This window comes from Atractosteus spatula, chromosome 2 (genome assembly GCF_055471065.1).
Source record: "Atractosteus spatula isolate fAtrSpa1 chromosome 2, fAtrSpa1.hap1, whole genome shotgun sequence".
Taxonomy (NCBI): domain Eukaryota; kingdom Metazoa; phylum Chordata; class Actinopteri; order Semionotiformes; family Lepisosteidae; genus Atractosteus; species Atractosteus spatula.
The window spans coordinates 6751555-6778540 of NC_142707.1; the positions used below are offsets into that span (position 1 = coordinate 6751555).

At 42.6% G+C, this 26986-nt stretch overlaps 1 protein-coding gene across 2 annotated transcripts in view; it reads right to left on the minus strand.

The window, feature by feature from the left end:
• Positions 1-26986, minus strand: part of tcf7l1a (transcription factor 7 like 1a) — a 63489-nt gene that overhangs the window by 25194 nt on the left and 11309 nt on the right. For both annotated transcript variants that reach the window (XM_088908652.1, XM_088908653.1), the window contains exon 4: positions 4939-5022. In XM_088908652.1, coding sequence (XP_088764778.1) covers positions 4939-5022 — 84 coding nt within the window. The remainder of the gene's footprint in view (positions 1-4938; positions 5023-26986) is intronic.

Sequence of the window (26986 nt, forward strand, 5' to 3'; positions counted from 1 at the left end):
CCAGTCCTCCAAGCAGTGCCAGCAGAATGCTAAACAAACCTGTCTCCTGAATAATTGAGCAGCTCGGACTGTGCCGGCTCCTACAATTAGCATACAGGCCTTCTGGATCCAATCTGCACAGGGACAGGACAGCCTTTCCTAGACTTTTGACAGCCTGTCCCATTTTCACAAACTACAAATAAAAAGAACCTAGAGAAACGGCCACTTCATAAGGGCCACGGACGTCTTGTGTGAGAAGCGATCTGGAAAACACAGCTCTGCTACTTGCCTTTTTCAAATGGCTTGTTTGATAGTCAGGTTAATTCACCTAAGAACATGCTAAACCCTTATCTACAGAGAATCACTATACTACCAAGAGACGGTATTTACCAATTCATTTTATACTGCCTTTCCAAAAGCTTTCCACGCTAAGCAACCAGCCTAAAAAATAGGTGATGAATTAAGAATAATGATCTCAATAAAAGATTTGTACAGTTCTGCTAGTGATCCCAGGTTTACAATCATTTTAATTAACAGGGGTGGAAAAAGACCCGGGATCAGTGCCTAGTAAAATACCATTTTTATACTGTTTTTCACAGCAAATATTTACTGTAGCTGTGCAATCAGAGCATTAACAGAAGCAACTGAAAAAGTATGACAGTATTACATATTGTGATGTGTAATGAATCCAGATTATTAGAGGGGTATGTGAGAACAGCAGCTGTTCCATTCAGAAGTCCACCTCCCGCAGTTTGAAACATGGGGCACATCCTACCACTGAGCCCCCCCAAAACTGTAATCCATGTGCCACAGTGACTCACTCCCCCCAGTCTCACAGCTCTAATTACTGGAGCAGGGCTGAAAATGGGGGTTGTGTTCAGCCCCTGTATGTGCTCAGCCAGACCAGGCCTCTTGTTTTCTCTATAAATTCCACAGTCTCTGCAGGGAAGCGCCGGGAGGGAGGTGGGTAATTAGAAAATCAGACGGGTGGCAGGCAGGGGAACTTGGCCTGTCCCAGCCATCTCAGATTACTGAGCGCACTCTGGCCTGACACAATGCTGCACAGATCTGAACCCCATTCCCAGCCTGGTCACTCAGTCACTCCTGCCTCAACACAATGCCTGCTTTAGCGGTGTGTACCTGCCATGCCCAACACTCACTCTTCTGTCACATGACAGACTCTAGGGAAATGAGATGGATTTTATTTAGTCTAGCTGAGATGTGATACACTTATAAAGTGCTTTTCTGGTCACACTCAAAGTGCTTTACAGGTAAAGGGGACTCCTCCCCATCACCACCAATGTGCAGCCCCACCTGGATGATGCATCAGCAGCCAAAGTGCACCAGTACGCTCATCACATACCAGCTATCAGTGAGGAAGAGAACAGAGTGATAAAGCCAATTTATAGATGGGGATTGTTAAAAGGCAATGAAAAGTCTTCTAATATGGGATTTTGCATGACCATGGAGAGACAGGACCTATTTTACATCTTATCTGAAGGACAGTGCCATTTTTACAGTACAGTGTCCCCGTCACTATACTGGGGCATTAGGACCCACACAGACCGCAGGGTGAGTGCCCCCTACTGGCCCCACTAACACCTCTTCCAGCAACCTTAGCTCTCCCAGGAGGTCTCCCAACCAGGTACTGGCCAAGCTCACACCTGCTGAGCTTCAGTGGGTTGAAAATTGTGAGCTGCAGGATGATAAGCAACCTTGGGTCATCCAGTCCACAGGTAAGAGGACTCTGATTTTTCCCAATACGTTTACTCAATTGAACCTCAATTGCTTTATTCACCTTGGTGCTGTTAAGTTTTGGTCAGTCCCAATGAAGAAAAGACTAAAGAAACAAACACTCGAATAGCCAAGGCTGCTTAACTCGGATCTTCCTAGATGTTACATCAAGGAGAAATCTTGTACTGTCCACATGCTTTATATGCTTTTAAGGCTAACCTCCTCAGGCCTGGTGCCCTGCTGTCTCAATATCGGCCTCTGCCAATTTCATTTCCAATACTCCTCCCCACCCTTCTCCCAAAACCTCAAGCGAGTCCAGAAATGTGTCTCTTTTACCCTTTCCTCATGTGTGTGGACCAGTGATGGAAAACAGCCTCCCCTGTTCTCTTAACAGGAAGGTAAGCGATACGAACAGCGCATCCCCTCAGCGGAGACAAGCCAGGCAAAGGTTAAGCAAATCAAGAAAGTCTTCAATGGCCCATTCATTCCCCCTAATTCAATTGCAGTTACCCAGCTCCTTCCAAATTTGCTGTTCTTCCATATTGCGGGTGCATGTCTTTCATAATGGTGTGTATTAAGAAAATACAATAAAAAACAGCTTGCCAGCCTAATTTCGTAAGAGACTTGAGGACTTGTTTGCAGAGAGAAATGCAGTGTGGAGGGGAGGCGGGTCAGAGAGAGGTCAGCACTTATTGGAAGAAAATGTATTTGAAAGCAGAGGATGGGGTAGCTCATGGAACTGCTTTGGAATCCCAGAGGAAAACATTTTGTGCCACTGAAAACAACAAGCTGGTCTAGACTATCCTTTGGCACTCTTTACTTAATCAACAGCATTAACAAATATACAAATTAGGTCCACAAATATCAACTATGCAAATCATTGTCAAGCACCATTTATCACAACTGTGGGTTGAGCAACAAAAGGTGTGTAAATACCTATACTTGCAACAGACAGTTTTGCAACTGGAAATTGACAGAGTTCCCTCCTCATGGCAGCAAAGTCCAAACTTATTCGTGCTCTGCAGCCAGGAGTGATGAAGTTGTGTGACCATGAGATTAATAAGAACATCTGCAATGTACAACGTTTAGGCAATTCCTTGTGTGCATTTGATCATATTATAACAAAAGCATACTTTCCAGTGCAGTGATGACCACGAGTAAAGGTACACAAACTTTAAATTTCAGTGGTGAAGTTATCTTGATGAAGAAATTATTTGGTTGCATATTGCGTTGAGGGAATAACTCAGTGGTGTGCAGACTTCATGCAGTTTACCAGACTCCTTGTGTAATTACTGAGATGCCTTGCCAAGCCACTGCTGCAGCCACTTTGAGTTCTTGCCTATTCTGGGACCATTCCGACTTCAATTTGTTCTACAGCATGTAAACTGCTTGCTCAATTGGACTTAATTCTGGAGATTGGCTTGGCCGGTCTCAAGATTTTCCACTTTTTTTCTCCTGGTGAACTGCCTGGTTGCACTGGCTGTTTGGTGGAGCATGACAAGCATGGAAGCATTTCTTTGCACATAAGCAGACAAATGGTTTCTGGAAACTGCAGGATGCTTCTGCTGCCACCGTCATTAGTTACATCACCAACACATCAAGTGAGGCAGCCTCCAAGGCCTGTATACCAGGGCCATGACATGACCCTCACCGGTCATCCCAGAGGTGATGGTGTTCTTTGGAGCATCTGCAGTTGTTTTATTTACCACAACTTAACCCTAACGTTACAGTGGCAAAGGTTTATCTTGAGATAAGCTGTCCACTATATTTTTCTACGAAAACTCTCCTGGCTCATCTTTTTAGTTCTGAGCAACATCTAATCTGGCTCTTCTGTGCTCGGGCTAATGAGAGGTTCACCTCTTGCAGTGTAGCTAACTGTGGATTTTGATACCATCACCCTTACACTTGTTGGTCATTTCATTGACAGTTAGTTTGTGATTTTCCTTGACAGCTCTGATAAATTTGCAAGGGTTTTTCTTGGCTGCCCCAAGAAATTGGTAAATGTATAAATAACTGGCTGGTAAATATACCTTTGGCTTCTTTCTTCAGAATATTCCATATTAGTTGAGTTCCAAACCTGTTGACCCGATTACTGCGCTGTGGTCCTTCCTGTTATCTTTAACGGAAATGTATTTGGTTTTCATTCTGATTTTTGACTACGGACTGCAAACACTGAAGTCAAAACTAGACAGGTTGATGGGATATTCAGAGCTCACTTAAGAGCAATTGTCCATATTTCTCCTTTAAAACAAAATCAGTTTAATACCAGTAATTTGTTTAATTGACCCAGATGATTAGATGATTAAAAATAAAACACTTAGGAGTTAAAATTATAATGTTTTAAGCATTCATAGTAAATTAATAATCCTTAGCCAACTGATCCTTCTCTATCCTTCATGACACTGAACCAATTATTTCCTCTCTGCTTGTAGAATCTTCAAGCTGATCCTGCACTTGGACAAACACCTTAACTGGTTGAACTCAGGCTGCACCTATACAGAAGTACCGCAGCCTCACAAGTCAGACTGGTAGACCTCAAGAGATGTAAACACCTTGAGATCAGAGACCATCAGAGAGTGCCTGATCTTCTGGAAGATAGAGCTGTGAGCTGAAATATCAGGGTCCTTAGTAACTTTCATTGTTAATTTTCATATTCACTAATTGGCACTACAGAGCTTCCCTTTATGATACATGAGTTCTGATTTATTGGATTTTTAGATTTTATACATTGCAGAAAATTAGGTTTGCTTGGGAATCTGGATTAACAGTTTTAAAATTGCTGATTGTTAGTTTACTATTTTTTAATTGAATTTATGGTTTTGCATTACAGAAAGAAAACATTAAATGAATTATAAAACGAACTGCAACAAGCAGAAAGTGGACAAGAAAACCACTAATGCTATAAAGGCTTGCCTGCAGTTAGTCTCCTATTCTTCTATGAAAATTAAGTTTTCCGGAATGATTTAATAAAATCAACTAGGCCTGGTTATCACTCCCCCTAACAGACACACTTTAACAGTTAAAACCTTTGAGAATGATTGGAGAGCTTGTCATATTCAATTCAAGTTTTACTGGGTATAGCACCCTTTACCACAGACTGTCATGGAGCACTTTCACCAGTCAAGTCAAAGGACTTCCGTCGGTCCCCTTTGCTGAAAAGGCAAATGAGGCAAAGAAACAGAACAGCAGGAGCCCACAAGAGCAGATGGAGAATGATATACTCACTAAGTGTCCTGGGGTAGGAGATCGGGAGTCTTTAAGGCCCGCTGTGCCCGGAACATCAAGGAGGGGCCATTTCATTTGCAGGTACTGTGGGATGAGGAATGGAATGAACAACTCAAAAAAACAGCGAAAGAAAGCAGCAAAAAGCAAACATAAAATGTGAAAATGACAACTCCAGCATTGTACAGAATGTACTGGCTCGCTGTGAAGCCAGCAGGGGGTTATCAAAATTCTGCTTCTTACTTTTAAGGCCTTAAGTGATCTTAATCGCCAATTATCTGCAGGATTTACTGCACAAGTACATCCTTGTTCGCAGTTTAAGATCTACTAATGCCAGGCTTCTTACACCACCGAAAACAAGGCCTCGTTCTGCGGGGGACAACTTTCTGCAGTGCTGCCTCATGATGCTGCACACAACCATCAGGAGAAGACCGAGATTTTCCAATCTCATTTATAACCACCTCAATAATTTTCATCTTTTGGATCTGTGCTAACAGTGTTTATAATTTAACTGCAATACACTGCATTTGCCTTTGTCTTGTACGATGCTTTAACTTAAACAAAAGCACATTGGAAATTAACCATGTTAGAACTGAAGAATCCAAATCTAATTTTTGCGTTTGCTGATTCTTCTTCAGCACTGAGGAAAAGAGCAAGATCTAAGCAGAGGCCGATTTCGTGCAGCAACACATAGAGCAAAATTAACATTATGACTGCGAAGTCTTTATCAGGTCTGCTCCCCTGCCGATGCAGCTCCCCTCTCAGGTGTTACTTAGCAACTCCTTTAAAAGACAAATACTCTACTTTGTTTTTCTTTTCAATACAGCATTCTTTTTTGCACTGTAAAGCTCCTTACAAGGTAAAAAGCAGAAGTAAATTCTATCTATTAAGAGTCCGATGGCATGTGTGCAGGTCAGAACAGGGGACCAGAAGCAAACAGCGACTTCACTAGAGGCATTGCACTGAAAGGAGCTCGCGAAGGTCAGTTTTGATTTCCCACTCCATTAAAATAACACAACAACTGCCAGGAGATGGGACCAAACAGCACCAACTGAATACAAACTGAATGACAGCCTAATCCACTCAACAGCAGGGAAAACAAAGCATTCTGGGGCAGTACAGCCTGCCCGGCATGCTGCATCAGACTGGGGATGTCTACTGAGCGCAAGCAAACGGCTAGATCTTGAGCCTTGTCTTGATGATGGCTGTTCTGAGCTTGGTACAGGGCAGAGCTTACAAGTCACCAAATCAGGTTACATGTGCAAAGAAATCAGCTAATGTAAAGCGGTTGGTGAATCAGAAATATTCTACAGGAGCGAACTCAGCTCGGCAACAGACCAGCATTCTACAGGCTGATCTGAACCAGCACGTTAAGAAACGGCCACACCAGCGCTGAGAGCCTTTCTTCCCGTCTTGCTCTTGTCTCCATGCCAGCCAAGCACTTCGCTCCAACCGGCCTTGGCTACTTTGCACAGAGTTTGTAGATTCTCACACAGAAGACAGCGTCCACATGCAGTGAGCATTTAACCTAAACATGGCGCCTAGCCCAAATATTGATTGAAAACGAACACGGAAGGATTTGTCTTTTAAGAAGCGGATATGATTTTTAACCAAACCACTACCGATTTCAAAGTTGTTTCCCCACATTTTAAAGGTGGTGGTGGGAGGGGGATCTTTGATGCTAACCAACAGTAAGGGTTATACAGGAAAGGAAAATAAGGGGGGCAGACCAAAAGCAAAGAGAAGGGGGGGGGGGGGGGGAGAGAGCTCTCAAACCAATATCTCAGCATGCAATACTTCTACTATAAAATTTTATGTCGGGAGGAAAAAAAAGCAGATACGCAATAGAGAGGCATTTTTGCTATGAACAACTGCTAAAGCTTTAACTTTAAAAACGCCTCCCCAAACAGCCCCAGCCACCTGTAAAGGAATGTTATGGAATCTCTGAGAGGGCCGGGGAATCGCTGTCAGTGAGGAATGAGCCTTTGGGAGAGTGGGAATGGTGTGTGAATTCTCCGGAATAGTGGGGACTGTGAAATCAGGGATTGTCAGGGAATGTGGCAATGGGGGAGCACAGCTGTGTGATCCCATCGCAGAGACGAGGATGAGTGTGTGTGTGTGTGTTGGGGGGGGGGGAGGGGGTAACAGCTGGAAGGAAGTCCCAACAAGCTCTGGGAGGAAGAGAAGGAGAAGTGGGTGGGGGAGGGCTGCTTAAACCAATGGTACCCTGGTGAATTAGCGTGGCCTTTTGACCTAAAACAAACAAATCTGCTTTCTTCAAAACTTTTTTTTTTAGCATAGAAGTTACTTCCATGGCCATTTCAATGGTGTTTTTTTTTCCCCAAATTTGTCATTCTCTGGAGTTTTTAACCATTAGGTCATTATTCTTAGCTTCCGCCTGCATAAAATCACAGAGCAGGGTTCTTGTTGCGCATTGCTGTATTCTCTTATCTGTGACACCCATTGCTGGGAGTTGGTCGTCTGCTTGGCATTATCAGCTTAACCTGCCATGTCATAGGTTATCACTGGAAAAACTTGTACAGAACTAAAATGAAAATAAATCAGTTATAAACTTATATACAATGCGCAATGAAAGAATTCCTTGAAAGTTTTCCATCTTAAAGCTTGCAAGGCCATCACATGCTCTTCCAGTCACCTAGAGTATTTTAAATATGCATCAGATATGACCAGAACAAATGATTACATACCTTGAAATTCTATCCTGTATATCAAGAACGGGCAACCTTGATTCTTCAATTGCATACCATTGGGCTTTGTTCTGCTCAATCCTTAAGAGTCAAGAAATTAAAAGAAACCCCAGTGAATGGAAGAGCCAAGGTTGCCCAGATACCTAATGGTCAGATTTGCTCAGATGGGATTTTTGCCCAGTTTTGATTATTTTATGGGTTACAAATCAAGAACTGAAAAGAAAAAACTACACTGTGGAGCAGGAAGACCACATGCTCTGGCTCAGGTGTGCTCATGTTAAGTGCTGGGGTCAGCAAGTAATGGCTTCCACCTGCAGACAGCCGCATTGCTGTCTCTCATTAGGCGCACGGGCCACAGAGAGGGAAATTGTCTGTGACATTAGAGGGCCAGTGTACTCGGCTCTTAAATTCCGCTGCCTTGCCCCCTGCTGTTCTGTGGCTGATGTCATTTCCTGCTCCACGGCACTTTCGCCTGGTGCTGTGGGGCCAAATCCAAGAGGCCCACAATTCCCCCCACTGGCGTGACGTTAAAACACTGGCAACCTGAATGTAGCTCACCAGCTGATCCATTAGACTTGCTCACTGACTCTAAACGACATCACATCTCCTAAAGGCACCTATTTACGTGTTTTGGGAATGCCCTGTGATCAAGTGCATTTGGCTTTTTAGAGTTTAGCACCATTTTCCCTGATCAAACTGGAGTGAGCATGCCAATGAGCCTTAAGACTGCTCCTACTTGCTGACTCTGTGCTGTCAATTTCCAAAGACGACGTCTTTTGCTGGCAGGTTTCAATGCAAACAACAAAAAAGTCTATTTTGCGGGGCAGGGTGGAGGCTGAGATACCTCTGAGTCATACTTGGTTGCATTCATTTACCAAAATTGCATGTGCAGAAAAGTATAGCTCAACTGCATTGTGCTAGTGTAAAAACTCGCCTGTACAGGGGCATTTTTATTTAAAAAATGTAAATTGAAAATCATTTTTAAATGGTTAGAAAGCCCCCTGTTCTTTGTTTTTTTACCTTTTGCCCCCCTTACATACCGCTTTTCAGTCTTTTTCGCTATTAATTACACTGCATAGCCTGTTATTTCTCCTGCACGATTTCATGCACAGTCACAGTCTTATAATTACTCGCATTTATACAGACCTTATATCCCCAAGGATCTCGGAGCACTTAACCTATGGTCACCATCAACATCCATCCATTTTCTTACTACCTCTTCCCATTCAGGATTGCGAGGGAGTCAGAACCTATCCCAGTAAGGCAGGAAACAGCCCAGGACAGGAAGCCAGACAATCGCAGGGCACCCAACAACACGGGCTGGCTATATAATTCGCACCCAGCACACATTTTTAAATGTACCGGTAAAGTTCTAGAACGGTCATCCACTAAACTTAAATCATGAAAGTTTATTAAAAACCATATGCTGTTTATAAAATAAAAATAACATTTCCAAGTCTGAAGAGTTGACGATCCTCATTTCTGCAGCATGAGATCTGCTCTGCAAGAGTAAGATCTATATCTGTTCAATCTTTTACGTTCTAAAAGGCCGATTGAATGATTTGTTGAATGGTAACGTCGTTAATCCTGAGCTGTAGAACAGCAGTCCACAAGGAGCTGCAGGCTCATCTGGCTTTTCTGAGTCGGAGGAACAGGCTCACCTGCAAACGCCACCATTAGACATGAGGAAAAGGTGCTTTTCTGCTAAAGTAGAGGACTGAACATATGGTCCACCATCCCAAGTCATGTAAAGAATTTGTCCTGAAAAACCTGTATTAAGATTTCAATGTTTGGGCCCAAAAAGAAAATATCAAGAAAATAAGTCAAGCCACAAAACAGGTTGGGCAATCTCGGTGTTGGGCATAACGGTGTACATTAGCCTTGTAATTTACACAAACATGTTAACAAATTTTCATTGACTAAAAACTTAAAAATCTGAAACTCGATAACCAAACTGTTAAAAATGTGCTCTTAAAGCGTTAAAAAAAAATTCTTCATGGGGAGAGGGGTTGAGGTGGGGGGGGGGGGGGGTCAAAGCATCATTCATCACTGAGTTTGCTGCGAGGAAGGAAGTTTGGATAAGACTGTGGGTTAAAAATGGAAAAGACATTACAGCAGAAGAGAAAGGAAAAAAAAACTCAGGAACGAAACCGTCGGAGCAGAGCAAGCGTATTGTTTCTTGACAGCTGGGACGTAGCACTCCACTAGCACGGGAAAAGAACCCCCTCCACGCTGATTTTAGGGTGTGAATACCAGGGTTGAAGCCTTGCCTTCCAACTGGGGCTACATTATCCTCAGTCCCCAGGTTCTAATTACTAGGCCAATTCCATAGGCTTTCAGGCCTTGACTTCAACCATTAAATGCCATCGTCTTTCAGTCTCTCAGCTGCAACCATTAAGTCAAACTAATTCCCCTCTTGGTCCCTCAGCTCAAAATTACTAGGCCAATCACCCCCCACTCCAAGCTTCCACCCACCAAACTACCACAGCTAAAACCACCAGTCTTCCCTTCCAGCCTCTCCTGTCTATCCCGGCGTCTGTATGCCCCTATGCCCCTGGCACTCAGGGGTTTTAATTGCTACTATGCTACATGAATATCTCGGTAAAAACAATAGAATTGAAAACATCAATTCCACTCCCCCCCCCCCCAGCCTCCTGCTTCTCTTTTTAAACAGAACACATGGTGGGAGAGCCCAGCGACAGAGCCCAGCACGCTCGGCTGCAGGAGACTCGGAAGGATCGCAGCCAAAATAAACAGCCCCAGGGGCTGGAGAAAGGGGTTATGGGGGGGGGGGGGGGGGAGCTGTTGTATCGTATGTGAAAATCATAATGCTCGCAGCAGATGCTCGGCAATATGGGGCTCAGCGTTCGGATAAACACACTTATCTCCCATCCCAGGTCACCTCTTATCACCTTTGCCACCTGGAAATTGGGAACGGCTTGTTCCCCACCATAACCGGGTCCACTCACAGACCGGCTTCCTTTCAGGGACCCTGCATCTTAAACAAACCCACGAGAAATTCTTTCGGCTGTCCTCCTCTGCAGATGATCAAATAAATAGCAAGTGGAGGGCAACAGTTTACATCCTGGGAAAAGCGGCGCTCTCAACTTGTTTGAGCTTTCGGTGGTTGCCATTCCAGATACCAAAGACGTGGAGGTTACTCTATGATATAAGAGGAGGAGGTTACATTGGCCTTGGACTTGGATAATCCCTCTGAAATTCTCTTAATTCTGCCTATGGTTAAAAAAATCCAAACAACACAGGGTAGGGGAGGTTACATAAGGAAAAGGCGAGCTTAAGACAAAAAAAAAAGATTTAACTGCATTAAAACTAAGGCCGTCCTTCTGTCTAGTCAATCAGAAAGAAGAACTCATTCTTATTCAAATTTTGCTTTCTGGACCAGGCTGAAAAGGACAAATGAAAAACACAAAACATTACCTGGTGGTTATTTTTTTAATGCTGCAGCTGGAGATCAGCTTCTGGGCAGACAAACTGCACAGTAAAACTTGAATGAGATAAGACTACAGTAATTCATTGCAGGCGCGCTCAAAACGATGTAAAAAAGATCAAAAACAGGCCTGCATGGGTCACGGTGTTCTGAAAAAGAGCTCACTTCTACTCGCGATTCTCTCATCGCGCTGAGCTACAAGACCAATTATTTGCAACTCTGTGAGGGGAAACTTAAATACAGAGTTTCAGTCTGGACAACTCTGGAAATGGAGTGTGATTCGTTACCGATCACTTCATCACTCCCTGTCCTCTGGGGCTTCCAACACTTCATACAAACATCTGTAGAGCTCCACGACAAACTGGGGCACAGATGAGACGCAACAGGCAAAGTTTCCCAGAAGTTTTCCAAAAAGGAACGGAGCCATTCTGACAGAAAGAAATAAAGCACTTTGGTTTTAGACCACAGTGAACAAAACATATGTTCTGGAATGATCCGTGCCAGAATTTGGTTATAATTGTTTCATTTCTTTCAGAGGGGAAAAAAATACAGCCAAGCATCTTTGTCATCTTTGCAGAGTAGGCCCAGCAGACTGGCAGTGAACACTGGAGCATCTGAGCGGGACAGATGCTGAGATGTCACTTGTCAAAACTAAGTCAGCAACCAGGCCAAAGTGCTTTAAAACCCGAACACTTTGAGCTTTTTTAAAAATGGCACAGAATAAACTTTTCAGCTGCAAAATGAAAAAAATCATGTCTCTCCCACCAATCAAACGATGTGCAGAATTCACTTTTTCGGAATATGGGGAATGTTATTTTCTTTGTCGGAAAACAACCTGGCCCCCAAACCTCTCCTTTTTATTAATAAATAACATTTAAGACGCTCTTCAACTAGAAGACATCATTTGCTTAAATGTACACAATGACTTGCCCTATAATTTTATAAGCAATGAAGATACATTAGTCCCATCTTTTATTTAGACACAAATATTGTTTCAGACAAAATTGTGGTTTGGAAAGCCATCACAGTTACTTGGGTACATTTGCCCATTTGTAGGCTGTTTTAAACAGCAGAATTTTGCAAAAACATTATGCAAAACTCAGACAAGCTAAAAAACGGAAAAATCAGAATGCTACTGCATCATTACAATACTGTTAAATTCCCTATAACACAAATATCTCAGTGATGTGATTCTGATGTAACCCCTACCAGAACTCCCTTGATGGAGGGCCAGCTCATTTTTACTGGAATAGTCAAGTAAAGCAACATTCTCAGGAAAGAAAACACCAATGGAAAGCAATGATTTGTCCCTAAGTCCCACTGATTACCATACCTTGCAAAAACAAACTCTTTAGATCATTTAGTCCAAAATTTTAAGCAACGAAATCCGCAACAATTTCAGAGCCCGAAAGCAATTAAAAAGTTCTAATTAACAGGCGGCCAATGGAATTGAGGATTCAGTTAAGGCCTGAGGTAGGACATCTTGCCTTGAGGAATGCTCCCATGAGGTGAGGCCATGAGATAATGCCAATCACATATCACTGGGGTACCCCCACCTCCTCCATTGTTGTCTTACCACCCCCGTGCTATAACACACAGCCCACACAGCTTGTGTAAATGTTGGGGGTAGGGTCCATAATCCTCTCTACATATGAACAGCCACACAGGACAATGGGCTTTGGAACCTTTATAGGACAGGTCCCTGGTAGCCCTTCCATTGTCCTAGTCTTTCATCACCTATTATGCAGACAATTAACACCTCCTGTTTGACTTGCAGAGAAACAATTACCAGCTTTTCAGGGCCAAAACAATTACAATGGCCCCCCCACCCCTGCCTTCTCTCAGTCTTAATTCAAGCCCATTGTTTCCAGAGGACTGTGTACACCAGGGGTAATTGGCGACAATTCTTAGGCAAACGATACTGGTCATTGAGCCAATTAGCAATTAATTGGGATAGGAGGGGGCAGGAGGTGAGTACTCGGTGTTTGCAGACTGCAAACTCTTACATCCCTGCCAAGATAAAAAAAGGCATTTAAAAAAATCCTGTAAACAGCCACGTTGCATTGTAAAGAGCAAGAACATAAATAGGAGCTGAAGAAGTTTCACCGCAGGAACCAGTTTTTTAAAAAGCTCATTATTCTCAATCTTAATGTGGTGACATTTTGATGACAACTGATTCTTACTGAAAAAGGTTACGTATGCGAGTGACAGCCATGCTACTCTGAACTGACACAACAGTACAAACTTAAAATGATTATTCATTCAAGGGCAAACTCACTTGAAAGTCCTCGAGTGTTGAAGAGAATCATTTTGTGAAGGTAAAAAAGTCCATGTGTCAAGGGTATCCGCATGTTGTGATTTATTTCTTGGTTTAAAAGGACTGGAGAAATGGAGCTCTGAGTGAGTTGACTCAATGATTTGCAGTGTAACCCATTCCTATCAGGAATATAAGGTCTGTACTGCAATTCAGTTCACCTAAACCCAGAAATGCATGTCATTACCAGGACTTACTAATGCAACGGAATGTTTAGTTTTGCTTTTTCATTTGACTTGCCTTTCAAAAGCAACACTCATTCAAGGGCAGGGTTAAATCAGAGTTGTTGTTTATTCAAGGTAAACAAGTATTTTTCTGCCTTGAAATCTACTTTTGATTGCTCTCATTCAACAGCGTGTAAACAAATCCAAAAACAAAGCCCAAGCTGTATGTCCTTCTCGAACACTTCCAGACGTAGTGGAGATGGTTTAATGTGATTACTATGCCATAACACAATACAATGTGATGCTCAGAACACCACGACTAGGCAGCAATCTCCACTGGTTGACAAAAAAGGGTGTACAAGTATGGGTTTTAAAGGTTTACTGGCATACCGATTGACGAGCGCTTAAAACAAAATTCCTGTTGCTGCAATTCAGTCAGTGCCTTTAGTTTGGATATTTGTTCCACTCTAAAAGACAGCACCGCATGACAAACAGAAGTGCAACTTAGTTCAATAAAAAGATTAACAACATGCAGCAGTTCCAGCTAATTCTGGTGAAACTGGTGCGATCTGCAGTGCGATAACCAGGTCTTGAAGAAACACAGGAAGACCTGGATCCTGATCCTTTTAAGTATCTAATAATACTAAGAAAAACAGTTTACACATTGAGGATTATGTCTTTTACTTTTGCCACTTGAGCCATGGAATTCTTGCCGTGTACATATTAACATAGGGTCCACTGAAAGGCATAAGGCAATTAAATACTTCATAATAACTTACAACCATTTTCTTCCACTATGTTCCATTTACTACTTTGAATGTGTTTTTGAGGAATACGGGTCACTTTACTCAAGTTACAATCAGAAATCATCAATTACACAGTCCGAAAATGAATTAGGCATCTTTGTAACAGAATGCCTTACAAATTTGTCCATGCACATCTAATGAGCATGACAGCTATATTTATTGAGTGCCAACAGATGAAAACAGCTGTAATTCTGTCCTGAGGCATACCAAACTGCCAGACCAATTTTACCGCGCATCGCACACAAACTCATTCAGTCCGTCATGAATTAAGACTGATATATCCACCTTAAGAACAGGAATAGTGGAAAACCTGGATTCAATTTCACTTTTTCTTAGTAGAAAGGGTCAAGCGGGTGGCTTATTTTCTTATACGACGAGGCTCTGTAGTAATGGTTTACACATTTTCATTAGTAAATAAACTGATGGAGTTCAGCAACTGAGACAAAATTGCCCCTTGGCTGGCCTGGCTCCATTGTGACCTAGCAGTTTGCCCCGTACTCATATTCAGAGCCTTCAGTAACTAGGTCAAAGGTCAACTATCCAGTGTGCAGAGGTTTCCACGGAAACGTGGCCTATTTAGGCCAGACACACAGGCCTCTTCACAGGCTCTTGTACACAAAAGAGCTATTAGCGCAGAGAGGGAGAACGAGTGTATGGCAGGGAGAGGCAGAGTGAGGGAGGTCTGGAAAGGCTGTTTTTGGAAGCACGCTGTTCAAAACCCTTTCTAGGGCTCTCAAACAAAGGTTACGCACTCTGTAATTAACAGTCCATCTAAACCATGTTGTAGGACATAACATTTATTTGAGCTTGCCAACCTCTGGCCATACTGCAACAGATGTTTTCCAAGATGAACAGAGTTGACCTTAGGCTCGTCTTAGTACTCGTTGCAATCAATTGTTTATTAATTTTTTTCAGCCTGACAAATTGTACAATCTGAAACCCAGATACACAGAGGCTCAGAAAGCAATCCTTATTTTTCTCAAACATTTTCTCCATGAGAATCCATAACTTTCTTCAAGGCTCATAAATATTTCAGCAAATGCTAAAAACAGCCTTTGGAGAAACTTATGGGCACTGAAAACTTAAGTACAACTTGACAAGAGAGGCAGAGCAACAGACATCTTATTAAAGCATACTTAGGAAGTCCACACGTTACAACGACGAACTGAACTTTACTTTTCCTCTGTTGATTCTAGAAACAGCGTGGAAGTCAATGCAGAGGATGAAGAGTAACAAATATCAAGGTGGTTGGATTCACTAAAATAAAACACAAACTACTGTGGAAAAGTAAGCTAAAATCCTCTTTCAGAAACACTTAAGAACTGTGGCCTAATAGAAGCTCCCCATTTTCATGCTGATTGCTTTTTTGCATGTGTATTTCAAGGGCTGCTTTTTGCTCGTAATTTGAGTAAAAAGCTTGCTTTTGTGACAGCAGCTGTTTTTCTATGTTTTTTTTTTTATTTTGTGGGGAGGTAACACTTTGGCACACAAGGATTCAGAAACACGGCTGCTCCTGCAGACATTTGGAATCTTCTCGTTGCAGACTGGATATGCCTTTTTAACTAAACGCAGTGTTGCTGTAATCCTGTCTCATTTAACTCCTGGGATCCTAAATTTCAATGAACTGTGAGTGAAAAAAAAAGCACTGTAAAGGCTCGCTGGGACAAACGTTAAGAATAAGTGAGCTATTGTACTATGGAAGACAACAGCAGGTCATATAAAATCGTACGTATAATTAGAACCACAAGAAAATAATCAGGCTTCTGGCAAAGATTCGGCTTTCTCATATGGAGAGAGCAGCCACATCGCTAAACTCAATTATGAGTCAGTTATGTGGTTTCTGTACCTGGAATTGTGTTACAATTCCGACAGTAAAGCACAGGGTAAGGTTTGTAGAGTTTACAATGCTGTCCTAAGTCAACCTCATTTTCTCCCCAAACAAAATTGCTTTTATTTTTTTTTAAAAAGGAAGGTAGGAGTGGCTTGCTCCCACTTAATAATAAGTTATGCATCCAGATCTGAGAGTACAGATTTCAGCTTGGATACTTCCCTCCTATTATATTCACAGCCATCAAGCCCAAAACCTCTTTAGTCATTAAAACCCAGAGGAAGTGGTTACTTGTGAAATAGTTTCTCGATGTTTTTTCCACAAAGTTCAAAACAGATATAAAGCAGTACTACAGAACTTCAGTCCTCAGACACGGAGCACAGATATCCAGTTAATTCACGCAACGCACTCAGTCTCAGTTTTAACCTTGGCAAAAATAAATCAAGCCCTATTTGGTGTATGGATGGCATAAAGTGTTTTAAAGCTTTAACCAATTATTTTTGCAGCCAAGACTGTATATAGGACAATGCCCCTTTTAGGATTGAGAGATTCTTGAGGAAATTCTCTTCATGAGAAGATCGAATGGGGAGCTACATCAGTATCTATCTTCATGTTCAGCTACAACAGAATCTCCTTAAAGCCTGTCCCTGTGATAACTAAATACTAAAGTACAGGGGAACAAAGATGACAATCTGCACTGTGATACTCAACCATTATAGGTGTTTTAAGCAAAAGGCTCTTATACAAATTGAACCGATGAGACAAAAGGTAACATTGCTCAGTACAAAGTTTGAAATATCCAGCACATGGTGTTTACTTGTATGAAAGCTTCCAACTTGTTAAAGCTGAAATGGATCCAACTGCTGTACAACGGTATTCTGGTTTTCCCTGAATGGCATTTCACAATTCAAGATCACAAATGAGAGCAGCTAGGCAAAAGAGCAAATAGCACTCTGAGAAAACAGCATAGAATAATACCTTCAGAATTTAAGAGTATAAAACTATGTCATCACAGGGTACTGATTCAACCCCGTAAATTAATCCAGGGATCTCATCCAGCTGTTTCTTGAAATAAAAAGACAGGGTTTTGGCTTCAACCACAAGACTGGCGCTGTTGTTCTATACTCCCACAACCCTTTGTGCAAAGTTATCATTGTGAAGAGCATCGCATGCCTTTGTGGAAATCATAAAGTGCTTTCTTTTCTGTTAAAAAGCACTTCCCTGTAGTTTTCACTTGTCTCTTCTTGCTCATGCGCCACTGTTGATTCAGTGCACTAACGTTACTGCTTGAAATCTTCAACGCCTTAATAAAAAAAAAATGCGATTTTCACAATTTTCAGGGGAAAACAGAGCAAAAGATGTACTACAGCCCATCTAGCTTATATGAATGTCACTGTAAAGTTGTGGGAGGCATTCCGTTGTTAGTCGGGAATCAGGAAAGCAACAAGCAAAATCATCTTGAACTGAAACATTCAAAAGAAAAAGCAAAACAAAGTTTTGCTGCTAATTTGATTATGTTCATCCACCAGCCACTAAAGGGACAGTAACCTGGGGCATTTTGGGCTTTTATGCCCCCCCCCCAATCCTAAAGTTTTACTTTCCAAGGCTGAGAGAGCAGCAGGAGGTGGGCATGAAATGTCTTTAAGAGAAAGTCAGTTTTTTTTAAAAAAAAAAGAGGGTGAGGGGGTATTGGAAAAAAAAGGTTTAAATTGAACACATTTGTTTCTGCTCTTGCATACCACGAGTCTTATGAAAACAGAGGGCTGATTGTGTTCTCTCTACCACCAATTCCCCCCCTCCACACAGCTCCCACAACCCCCTTCCTCAACCCCCCCCCCCCCCCTCAGTCCCAGGCACCCCCTCCCCCAAACACAGCTGCCCACAGATTCTGCCTGTGTTTGCACTGAAAACACCAGCAGTCCAGATCTCTTCTCCCTGCCCCTGCCCCTGCTCGGTTTTACAGCCCGATATTCAATCTAGAAGTCGGGCCCCCTGCCTCCTCCTCCTTCCCTCTCTTCCATTTCCTCTGCCACCCACATCCACCCCATTACTCCACAGCGCTTCTAGCTTCAGTAACAGAAAGGTCAAAGGGCAAGGGTGACCAGACTCGTATCAGGTGACCAGACTTGACCATCACAACCTTTTTGGGACAAAAAAAAGACAGGCATAACTTTTCCAGTGTTGGTCTGAGGGGAGGATGTGAATGATTGGTCAATGTCAATGCTAAAAGAAGTCAGTTTGGAGATTAATCCGATAATACAACAAAGACACTAATTTGTTCAGTGTTCAATAGCAGCTGCCTTCAAACTATAATAAACAAATTGCTCATTATGGGTTTCCCAAAAACTATAAATTGCTGGACATTTATAACAGTATATTGCGAACTTAGAACTAAAAAAGAAAAAAAAATTGCTTTATTGAAACTGAGCCAGGAACACTAGGACATTTTGTGCATTTCAACAACGACAATGTGTAACAGACTTCATGATTAGAGCACAAAAGATGTGCATAATTATTGTATAATTGCTGTGGTCATACAGACATTGTTCTTATATTGCATAACAAAGTCAATGGGGGAAGTTTTAAATGTGTCCAAATATAACACATGCAGTGCATAAAGCACCCAGAATCGGAGAATACTGTGTCTCCGCTGGAGTCAGAATGGCTTGCTGGCGGCAGGCAGCTGATGTGTTTTCATGATGCAAACAAGTTCTACAGCTGCTGACAAGATATGTGAAAGAATGGTTGATGAAATACAGCTCAGGATGTCGAAAGCAGGCCAAGAGGGAGAGCATCTTCTGCAAAGGCCTTGGAGGCAGTTATGTTCATGCTAACTCTGTTAGCTCTGTGGGACAGAATACCATTAATCTCAGGGGTACAGAAAAAACTGGATTCCCTCGAATCCCCCACCCCCACTTCTGTCCCTGTAGGGACATCTTTTCCCAACCTTGAGTCCTCAGGGGGGGCAGGTTAACGAAAAAACAGGAAGGACGGGTCAGTGGGTCAGCGATGGAACTGTCCCCCCTCACTGCTTCAGGGTCCACTGAACAACCAGAAAGCAGAACGATGCTGCTCAGTGGACATTTATAGACAGTTCCCCACTTCTCACTCTCGGAATTAACCCCTCTTGCTCCTCCATATTTCTCACAAACAGGGCCCACACTCAGCCCAGTCTGTAAATCTCTTCAACTGAACTACAGGACACCAAAATGTGTTATTTGTCAACCAAACACCTTAGCACTGGTGATCCAGATGTAACAGCTGCTGCCCAGAATTCATTGCTGTTGCCCCCACCACAGAAACCAGGATCCTTTTCTCGGTTCCTCACACTTTAAATACTTAAAGACAAATCAAAAAATCTTCCCTTTTTTAGCATTTGATTCTGTTTTCTGAAGTGAATTCCAATTTACCCGGTCAATTTAATCTACCTCTGACAATAACCCTGTATTTAATGCCAAGGTGAATACCAAAGCATTAGAAAATGTGGAATGCTTCATTAGACACGATGGTCACTGCAAATTTCCAGACCATAGAGGGTCAGCAACGGGTGTATAGGAGAGGTCAGAAGTGGTGTCTTTGCCCTGTTTCCACCTGTACTGAATATGCAACCCATTGAAATAAGAGTACAGGTCGTAACTCACTTTAGTCTCACAGGCTTAGGTCTGTTAATCCTTTTAGTCACTGCTCACTGTACTGCCTCGGGTAACATATCACACTGTGTAACATTACTCTGCATATCATGGACACCAACTGAAGCACACCCGTTCAGACTTGCCAGCTTATTGTACAGAATTGCATGATTGAACTAATTGCCAGATCCTGGGGTGCACAACAGAGTAAATGCACGCCCCCGATCTAGGCCTGGACAATGGACTGGGTATAAAGTGACATATAGCAACACAAATCCTCTATGATTCACAACAGAAACACATTCAACATTTATGATTCATCACAAACTGCACTTCAGTATGAAACACATATAAAAGCTGCACATACAAGAAATCGGAGACATAAATCATGACACTTACATTAATGGGGGGGGCAGGGGTGGAGACAGGAAAATGATCTTTAACCTTCCTCATGTTTTTGTTAGCATTTGATCCGAGTAATGAACGAGAGGAGTAAAGCCAATCTCAACCCAAAGTTTAAAGCCTTGCATTTAAATTTGTTTTTTTTCAGTAGCCAGAAGCTGTCATTTTCACACAAAAGTCTTGATTAAGCTTAATTAAGGTTACGGGAGCCCATGGGCACAGAGTAGACAGTCATTGTCTCTTGTGTTTGTGAGAGAGGCAGAAAACAAGGACTGGAAAGTAAAGAGACATGAAGCTGACAGAGGGAAACACACAAACCCTAAATCAACTGAGCTTTCTCCCCACTCTAAAACCAAAAAAAGAGACCACAATCACTACATTTTATTTCACCGCAAAAGGCTGTTACAGGGGGTTTGTACAGCAAATATCAGATTCCCAGGGCTCCATCTTAGCAGAGGCCCCAGCAAATTACACTGCGAATGTGGAGGAATGCAGAAACAGCCCTCAGGAACAGAGACAGCCTACAGCCACAGAACCAATACAAAGCCTTGTAGTGTCTATATAAGCGGACTTTTTTTTGAAGGGGTGGTGTGGAGTACAGAAAGGGTGGTGAGAAAGTGTGAAGAAGCTGTGTGTGAAACTGTGGGGGAATCTATGATATTGAAGATCCTACCCCAAAACTAGTCCTATCACCCCTCCTAACTACAAGAGCTCTTCCTCGCTATGCGACTCATTCGCTCCTGCAAACAATTAGAGATGGACTGTGGCTGATGTGTGTGTGTGTGTGTGTGTGTGTGTGTGTGTGTGTGTGTAGGGGGGGTGCACAATTACAGCAGGGATTTATGGCCTGAGAAACAATTTATAAATCACAGCGCCTGGTTTAATGCGATCCAGATTGTACTCCATGCAGCTGCAACTGAGGCTCCGTGAAACTGCATAATAAACCAGACAGAGGGAAAAAAAATGTTTCTGGTTTTTGGAAGATGTTGAAATTTTAAAAGTGTGTGTGTGTGTGGGGGGGGGTTGAAGGGTGGGTGTTGGCTGCTAAACTGCAGAGGTGTTTGGGACAAAAAAAAAACTTTCGCAGGGCCGGATAATTGTGATAAACGTAGGGATCTGGAGCAGAGGATGTATTTTTGTTTGTGGTGAGGATGACCCCTCTTTTCAAATAGCCTTTTGGCCTTCATTTCAGTTTTTTTATTACCATTTAAAAACCCTCACTAAAACTGCTCTCCTCTGGAACCTCACCCAACTTAACTAGCTGGTTTTGTGACCCAAAACATTAAATTTGCTACAAAAGGCCTACTGACAAAGGATTCAAATTCATGAAACAGTTCATAAAACAGGTCTCAACTGACACAAAACGTATAACATATAATTAAAACCTTAACCATAACCAAACAGTTTTTGCAATTAGTCTTCAAACATACTGTGTTAACGTATTAGAAACTCTAATCATAGTGTTGGTGACAAATGCTTCAGATGAAGATGGGCCTCAATATGCTTGCCAACTTCTTTTGTTTTTAAATAACTGACAAAAAAGAATTCACACATGCTTGAACACTCTGGTTACAGTGCTTCAGATACACTAACGTGCCTTAGACAATCCGTGTATCATTATATGGGACTGAAAGCACTGCCAGATTTTTACATAGTGTCATAGAGCTCAGGATATTTGATTCCACATTGCCCCTTGTTCTTGTATTTGTTATTTCTCTTAAGCAGGGAAAGTTCTGACCAACTGTAACTGTGCCCTGGAATTCAAGGCTATTTCTAACCACCCCCTCAAGTCTAATTAAAAAAAAAAACAGCAAGCTGTTTACATCTCTTACCGGTCTGGATATAGTGCCCTGACGCCAGCTCAGCTTGGTCTGTCAAGCTGGAATCTATATATAGGCGCCAAGAGCCAAGTTTCCTATTGACAGAGCTTGTTCACACAAACAATAAGAACTGGGGGAGCTATGGACCAGCAACAGTTGTGGGATTGTTCAGGTTACGACAGACACAGCACTGCTGGAAAAATGAGTATGAAAGCAAAACAAAACTACAATACTGGAAGTTTTTGTCAGGGATAGAATTCCATTATTAGATTAGAACAACTGTTTTTAGACAGTCACAGCAATGGAGACAGGAGCAACACTATCCATCTCCATCTACAGGCCATTTCAACTCAGATTTGCACTAAGATGGTGACCTCTATTTGCAATGTCCATTTACTTAGGTTGCATGCCTTCAGTAAGTATAAACCTGCACGTTGGGACTTGAAGGCACAGCACTGTTGAAACAGACTCACCTCTACACAGTTTTGTTTTTTGCGCGGTGCCTGATGCTGTGGGCCATGGTTGGAATGCGACAGGAAAACCAGGTTTTTGTTGGAATTAAGCGGCAGGCGCTGTCATGGTGCATGCGGCTCTGGTGTGAATAGGAGACTGAAGAGGTCTCACAGGCCAATGCGCAGAGGAGTGAACTCCAGCCTCCTGGAATCTGAGCTTTAGTGCCCAGTCAACTGTGAGTCATGCCAACTGGCCCTGACCTCTGACCCTTAACCCCAAAGCTCTTAATGCTCTGAGTGATATCTGAAACAGGAGATTCTGAGTGTGGAAAAGGCAATAATTTACCTGTTCTCTCTTAAGATAAGGCTTACAGCTTCCTTGTAGAACTCCCACTGAAGAATAGCATTATTTGGCACTAGGTCTTTAACAATTTTTTTAAATGCAACAGAACCACCCTGACAACTGTTAGCACTGCCGTAAACACCAACAGCAAACAAGCTGGCAATGCTCAGTGTATATAATTAAGTGGGGAGTATTTATAATTCAAGTACACATGTTTTTAGATTACTGAAAAATATCAAAACTGAGCAAGGGCACACAAAGCTGTCAAGATACTTCAGCTCTGTGCAAAGCCTACAGAAATATCAGCCCCATATCTAGGCCACAGTTCACACAGCTCTTCATTCCAAAGTGTATTTGAGTCTCCTTGTGCTTCTTTTTTTGCTTCAAGAATCGTGAGCTGGCTTTTCAACCTCGGCACCACTTTTCTGATTACTTCACACAAAAATTCCCCACGAACAGTGCAGAACTCATTGGAGGTCCGCACTTGTACAGTACAAGAGTTTTAAGGATTCACTTACCCTAAATACTTGGTTAAGAGAAGAAAATATGCAATAGAAGGGGCTGTTAAGACTTTTTAAAAAAATTTAAACGAAACTAGTTTAAACTAGTTTTCCCCACATATCCACATTCATTGTTCTTGAAACATTATGTCAATTAGGGCTTTATTTTTTTTCTGATTAAAGAGGAACACTACAAACAGACAAGGGGGAAACAAAGCAAGCAGAAGACATCTCACTCTCACGTTCCATTTAAGGAAACGTAAGGGAATCTGAAGTTAATTTCACTGGGGGTATGTTTTCCGAAAAGGCCTGGTGATTGCAAGTACAGTGTGCTGGAAAACACCTGAAAAAGGAGAAAACGGAAGAATGCAAGTGTGCTGTGTCCTGTCAGCCTGGTGAATGCCTGCTGTCTGCAGAATGCAGAAGTACTGGAGTATTTAAATGGGAGACAGAGAGAGGGAGTGGGAGCGCAGGGATGGGCGAAGGTATTCTATGGCTCAGCTGTGTGACTCTAAGCTCCTGCTCTGCACTCTTTGTCGTGCCTTTCAGCCCAGTCTGAGGCGCTGAAAGGCCCTATTCATCCCGGACGCTCCTCCTGCCAACGCGCCCATACAGCCCCGACGAGCTCAGCTGAGGGCTGCTATAGACTCCTTACGTTTCACACGAGAATCGGCACAGCCCCCTGCCCTGCCCCCCACCGCCCTGCTTCAGGGATTTCTACCAGCCAGCCCTCCACGGTTTCTCAAGAAAATAAAAAGGCTTAAACAAAAGACTTCCACTACTCCATGCAGAAACTCGATCGGATCGATAAGTTCCCTCACTTCTAGGGAACTAGGTGAGGGGCGCGGGGGGAGAGAAGAGATTGAAGAAGGATTGGGGCGTACGCTTAGTAAGCACCCCACACGCTGCATATGAACACCCACCAACAGACCTTCTCCCCCATTCAAATGACATCAGTGGGCAGATTATCAGAACACAGCGTTTGCCGTTTATCAAACAATTCAGGGGGTTACTTTCGGTGACGACCCAAGTTGCGAAAGGCTTTGCACACAATCCTGATGGAGAGAGCAGATTTAAAACAAATGTCCCATTAAAGAAATCAAGAATCATCAGGGAGGACAGTTTCAACAGGGGCCTAGTAGAAAGACTCTCTTATTTGTCCCCCCCATTCGCAAAAGGAGGTAATGATTCTAGACATTACAAGTGCTTGAACAAAACTGTTCAATTTGGACTGAGAGGATTGTGTGTGACAATTAATGAAAGTAGACCTGGCTTTGAGACTGCAAATGTAAAAACAAAAGCCTGCTGTCCCCCTTAGTGACTCCCTGGTAAAATACAAAAGGGTTTTAGAGTTTAACAGCAGGACCGTGCTGGAAGAGACGAAGTGTTTTCATTCCGAGAGCCACAACTGCCTCTTGCACTTCACACGTTTTGTACAGCATGCAAAACGAACAATTAAGCAAAACAGCAGAGTTGCCGGTGAGAATTCAGTACTGCTCCTACATTTGAAACCCTTTAAGGAAATCCACGACATTCCTCATGGGTTACTAAATTCATAACCGCGGCTTAGGAAACTGGCGATCAATCAGGGAGGGCTGGGTAAAGGTTACACTGACTACATTTAAGTAGGCAAAATGAAGTTAATCCTGCCTTGCTCTTCTAACTCCGTAGGCCACGGTAATCTTTACTTTTTAAAACGTCAAACTGAAATATTTGACGTGTCTATACCAGAGTTTATCATGTGTCCCGGCCGTGGTAATCGAGCAGGTTTTTTATGACTTGGTTAGAAATATCGCTTCACCCGGGAGAAGTGTTAAATTGATCCAATTAAGACTTAACTAGACTGGTTTATCCCTCCATCACAGCCCTAAAGCTGCTGAAGATTTAAAGAGACCTCAGGGTCTGGGATTGGAAACTAATAACCTAATCCTTAAAGTAAATATTATGGACTGGGCAAATACAACATGGTTCAATGCCTCAAAGACATACCCAGCACAGGATGGCACCACATTGTAGTTCCACTATTACTGCAAACCGATTTGAAAATATTAATGGGAAATAAAGGCCTACCATCAAATACCAATGTCTGCCTAACACCAACTCATGTCACACGCGTCCAATGTAGGGAAGACATTAATGAAACTCCACTACTAATCCAACGATCACAAGGACAAATGACCAGATGTTTTCCATCTCTGACTGAATGACACTATCAGACTCTCCCACAGTGAGTCAGTGTTTTCCCTTCTGCTTAAAGTCCAACTGGTTATATTTCTGCCAGTGTACATGCATGAGGGCAGTCCTGAGACTCACTACTAAGCACAGGGTGTATACCTATTACAAATTTCACTCAGGATTTTTAAGAGCTGAAAGCAAATTTAAAATAAGGTCTCAAAAAGAAAACTGAAATGAATTAGTGTGCGGTTAGGAACTCACTGGTGCGAGATCAGAAGAGACAGGGGTTACCCAGGACCAGAAAAAAGGCAATCAGATCAATTGATGGACACAAAAAGCACTGATGATTCAAGGCCCAGGTTGAACAAAAACCTGTAGACAGGGGTTCCAGATTTGAGAACCACTAGTGGGAAGTTTAAACGGAAAGAAATGTACCCATGAGAAAAAGGCATGGACTCTCATACACAACTGCTTGTCATCAACTCGCACAGGGCACTGCTCTCCTGTACATCCACACAGCTACAACCCCACAGTCCCACTGAACTGTGCACGAGAACTGCAGCTTCCTTTGACCTTCATCAACTCTACTTCACCCCTGTCTTCTGCACTGTGTGAACTCCAATATTATGTAAACTGCTACCCCCCACACTTTACAGTAAAATATACTTGCGCTGCTCATCACAATACATATTTACATAAACCTAAAAGGATAAAAGCCTCCTTGCATTAAGGTCTCCAACAATGATTAGAAGGATTGGGGCTCTGGCTAGCTCAGTTCAGCTCTTTTAACACATCCCCATGACACTTCACGGCATTCTTGAGCAACACACCACTGGCTTCCCAGGAGTGCAAGGTTGCAGATCTAGGTTGGGGAGTGTAAAGTGACCTTGTGCATTCACCTGGAGATAGGGGCAGGCAAAACAGACTGAGAACACCTGGCTTCACTGCTGAGCACGTACCTCAGTTAAACAGGTCAAAGAAAGCCAGGCAGAAAGAGGGAAATAAAAGGTAAAGATGGGGGACTTTTTTAGGGTTTAGGAGTATAAAATCAGTTTCTCCAGACGACACAATGAGTTCAGTACACAAGCAAAAGTTATCTTCAGTATTCAGGGTTTGTTTGGTTTGAAGCCAAAAGGCAAACTTTTAAGGGAACTTTATAAGATGAGTATAACACACAAAACCTGATCTCTCCTTCTCAGCTTAGATGCCTAATCCTGCTGTGCCCCAGTGCAAAGTTTCCCTGTTATGGACCTGGGCACCCACACATCTGCTGAGCTCTTGACTTAACTGAAACTTAAATGAACTAGCAAGTTATTTTCTTCTCATCAATATGCTTAAAAGTAAAAAACAATTCTCTTTCCCTGTTAGGGTAATTAAGGGGTCAACTATGTGACATAGCTTGGGCTAACCAGGAGGTGTACAAGCCTCCAGTACCAGGACTGGGAACCCCTGACACAGTGTC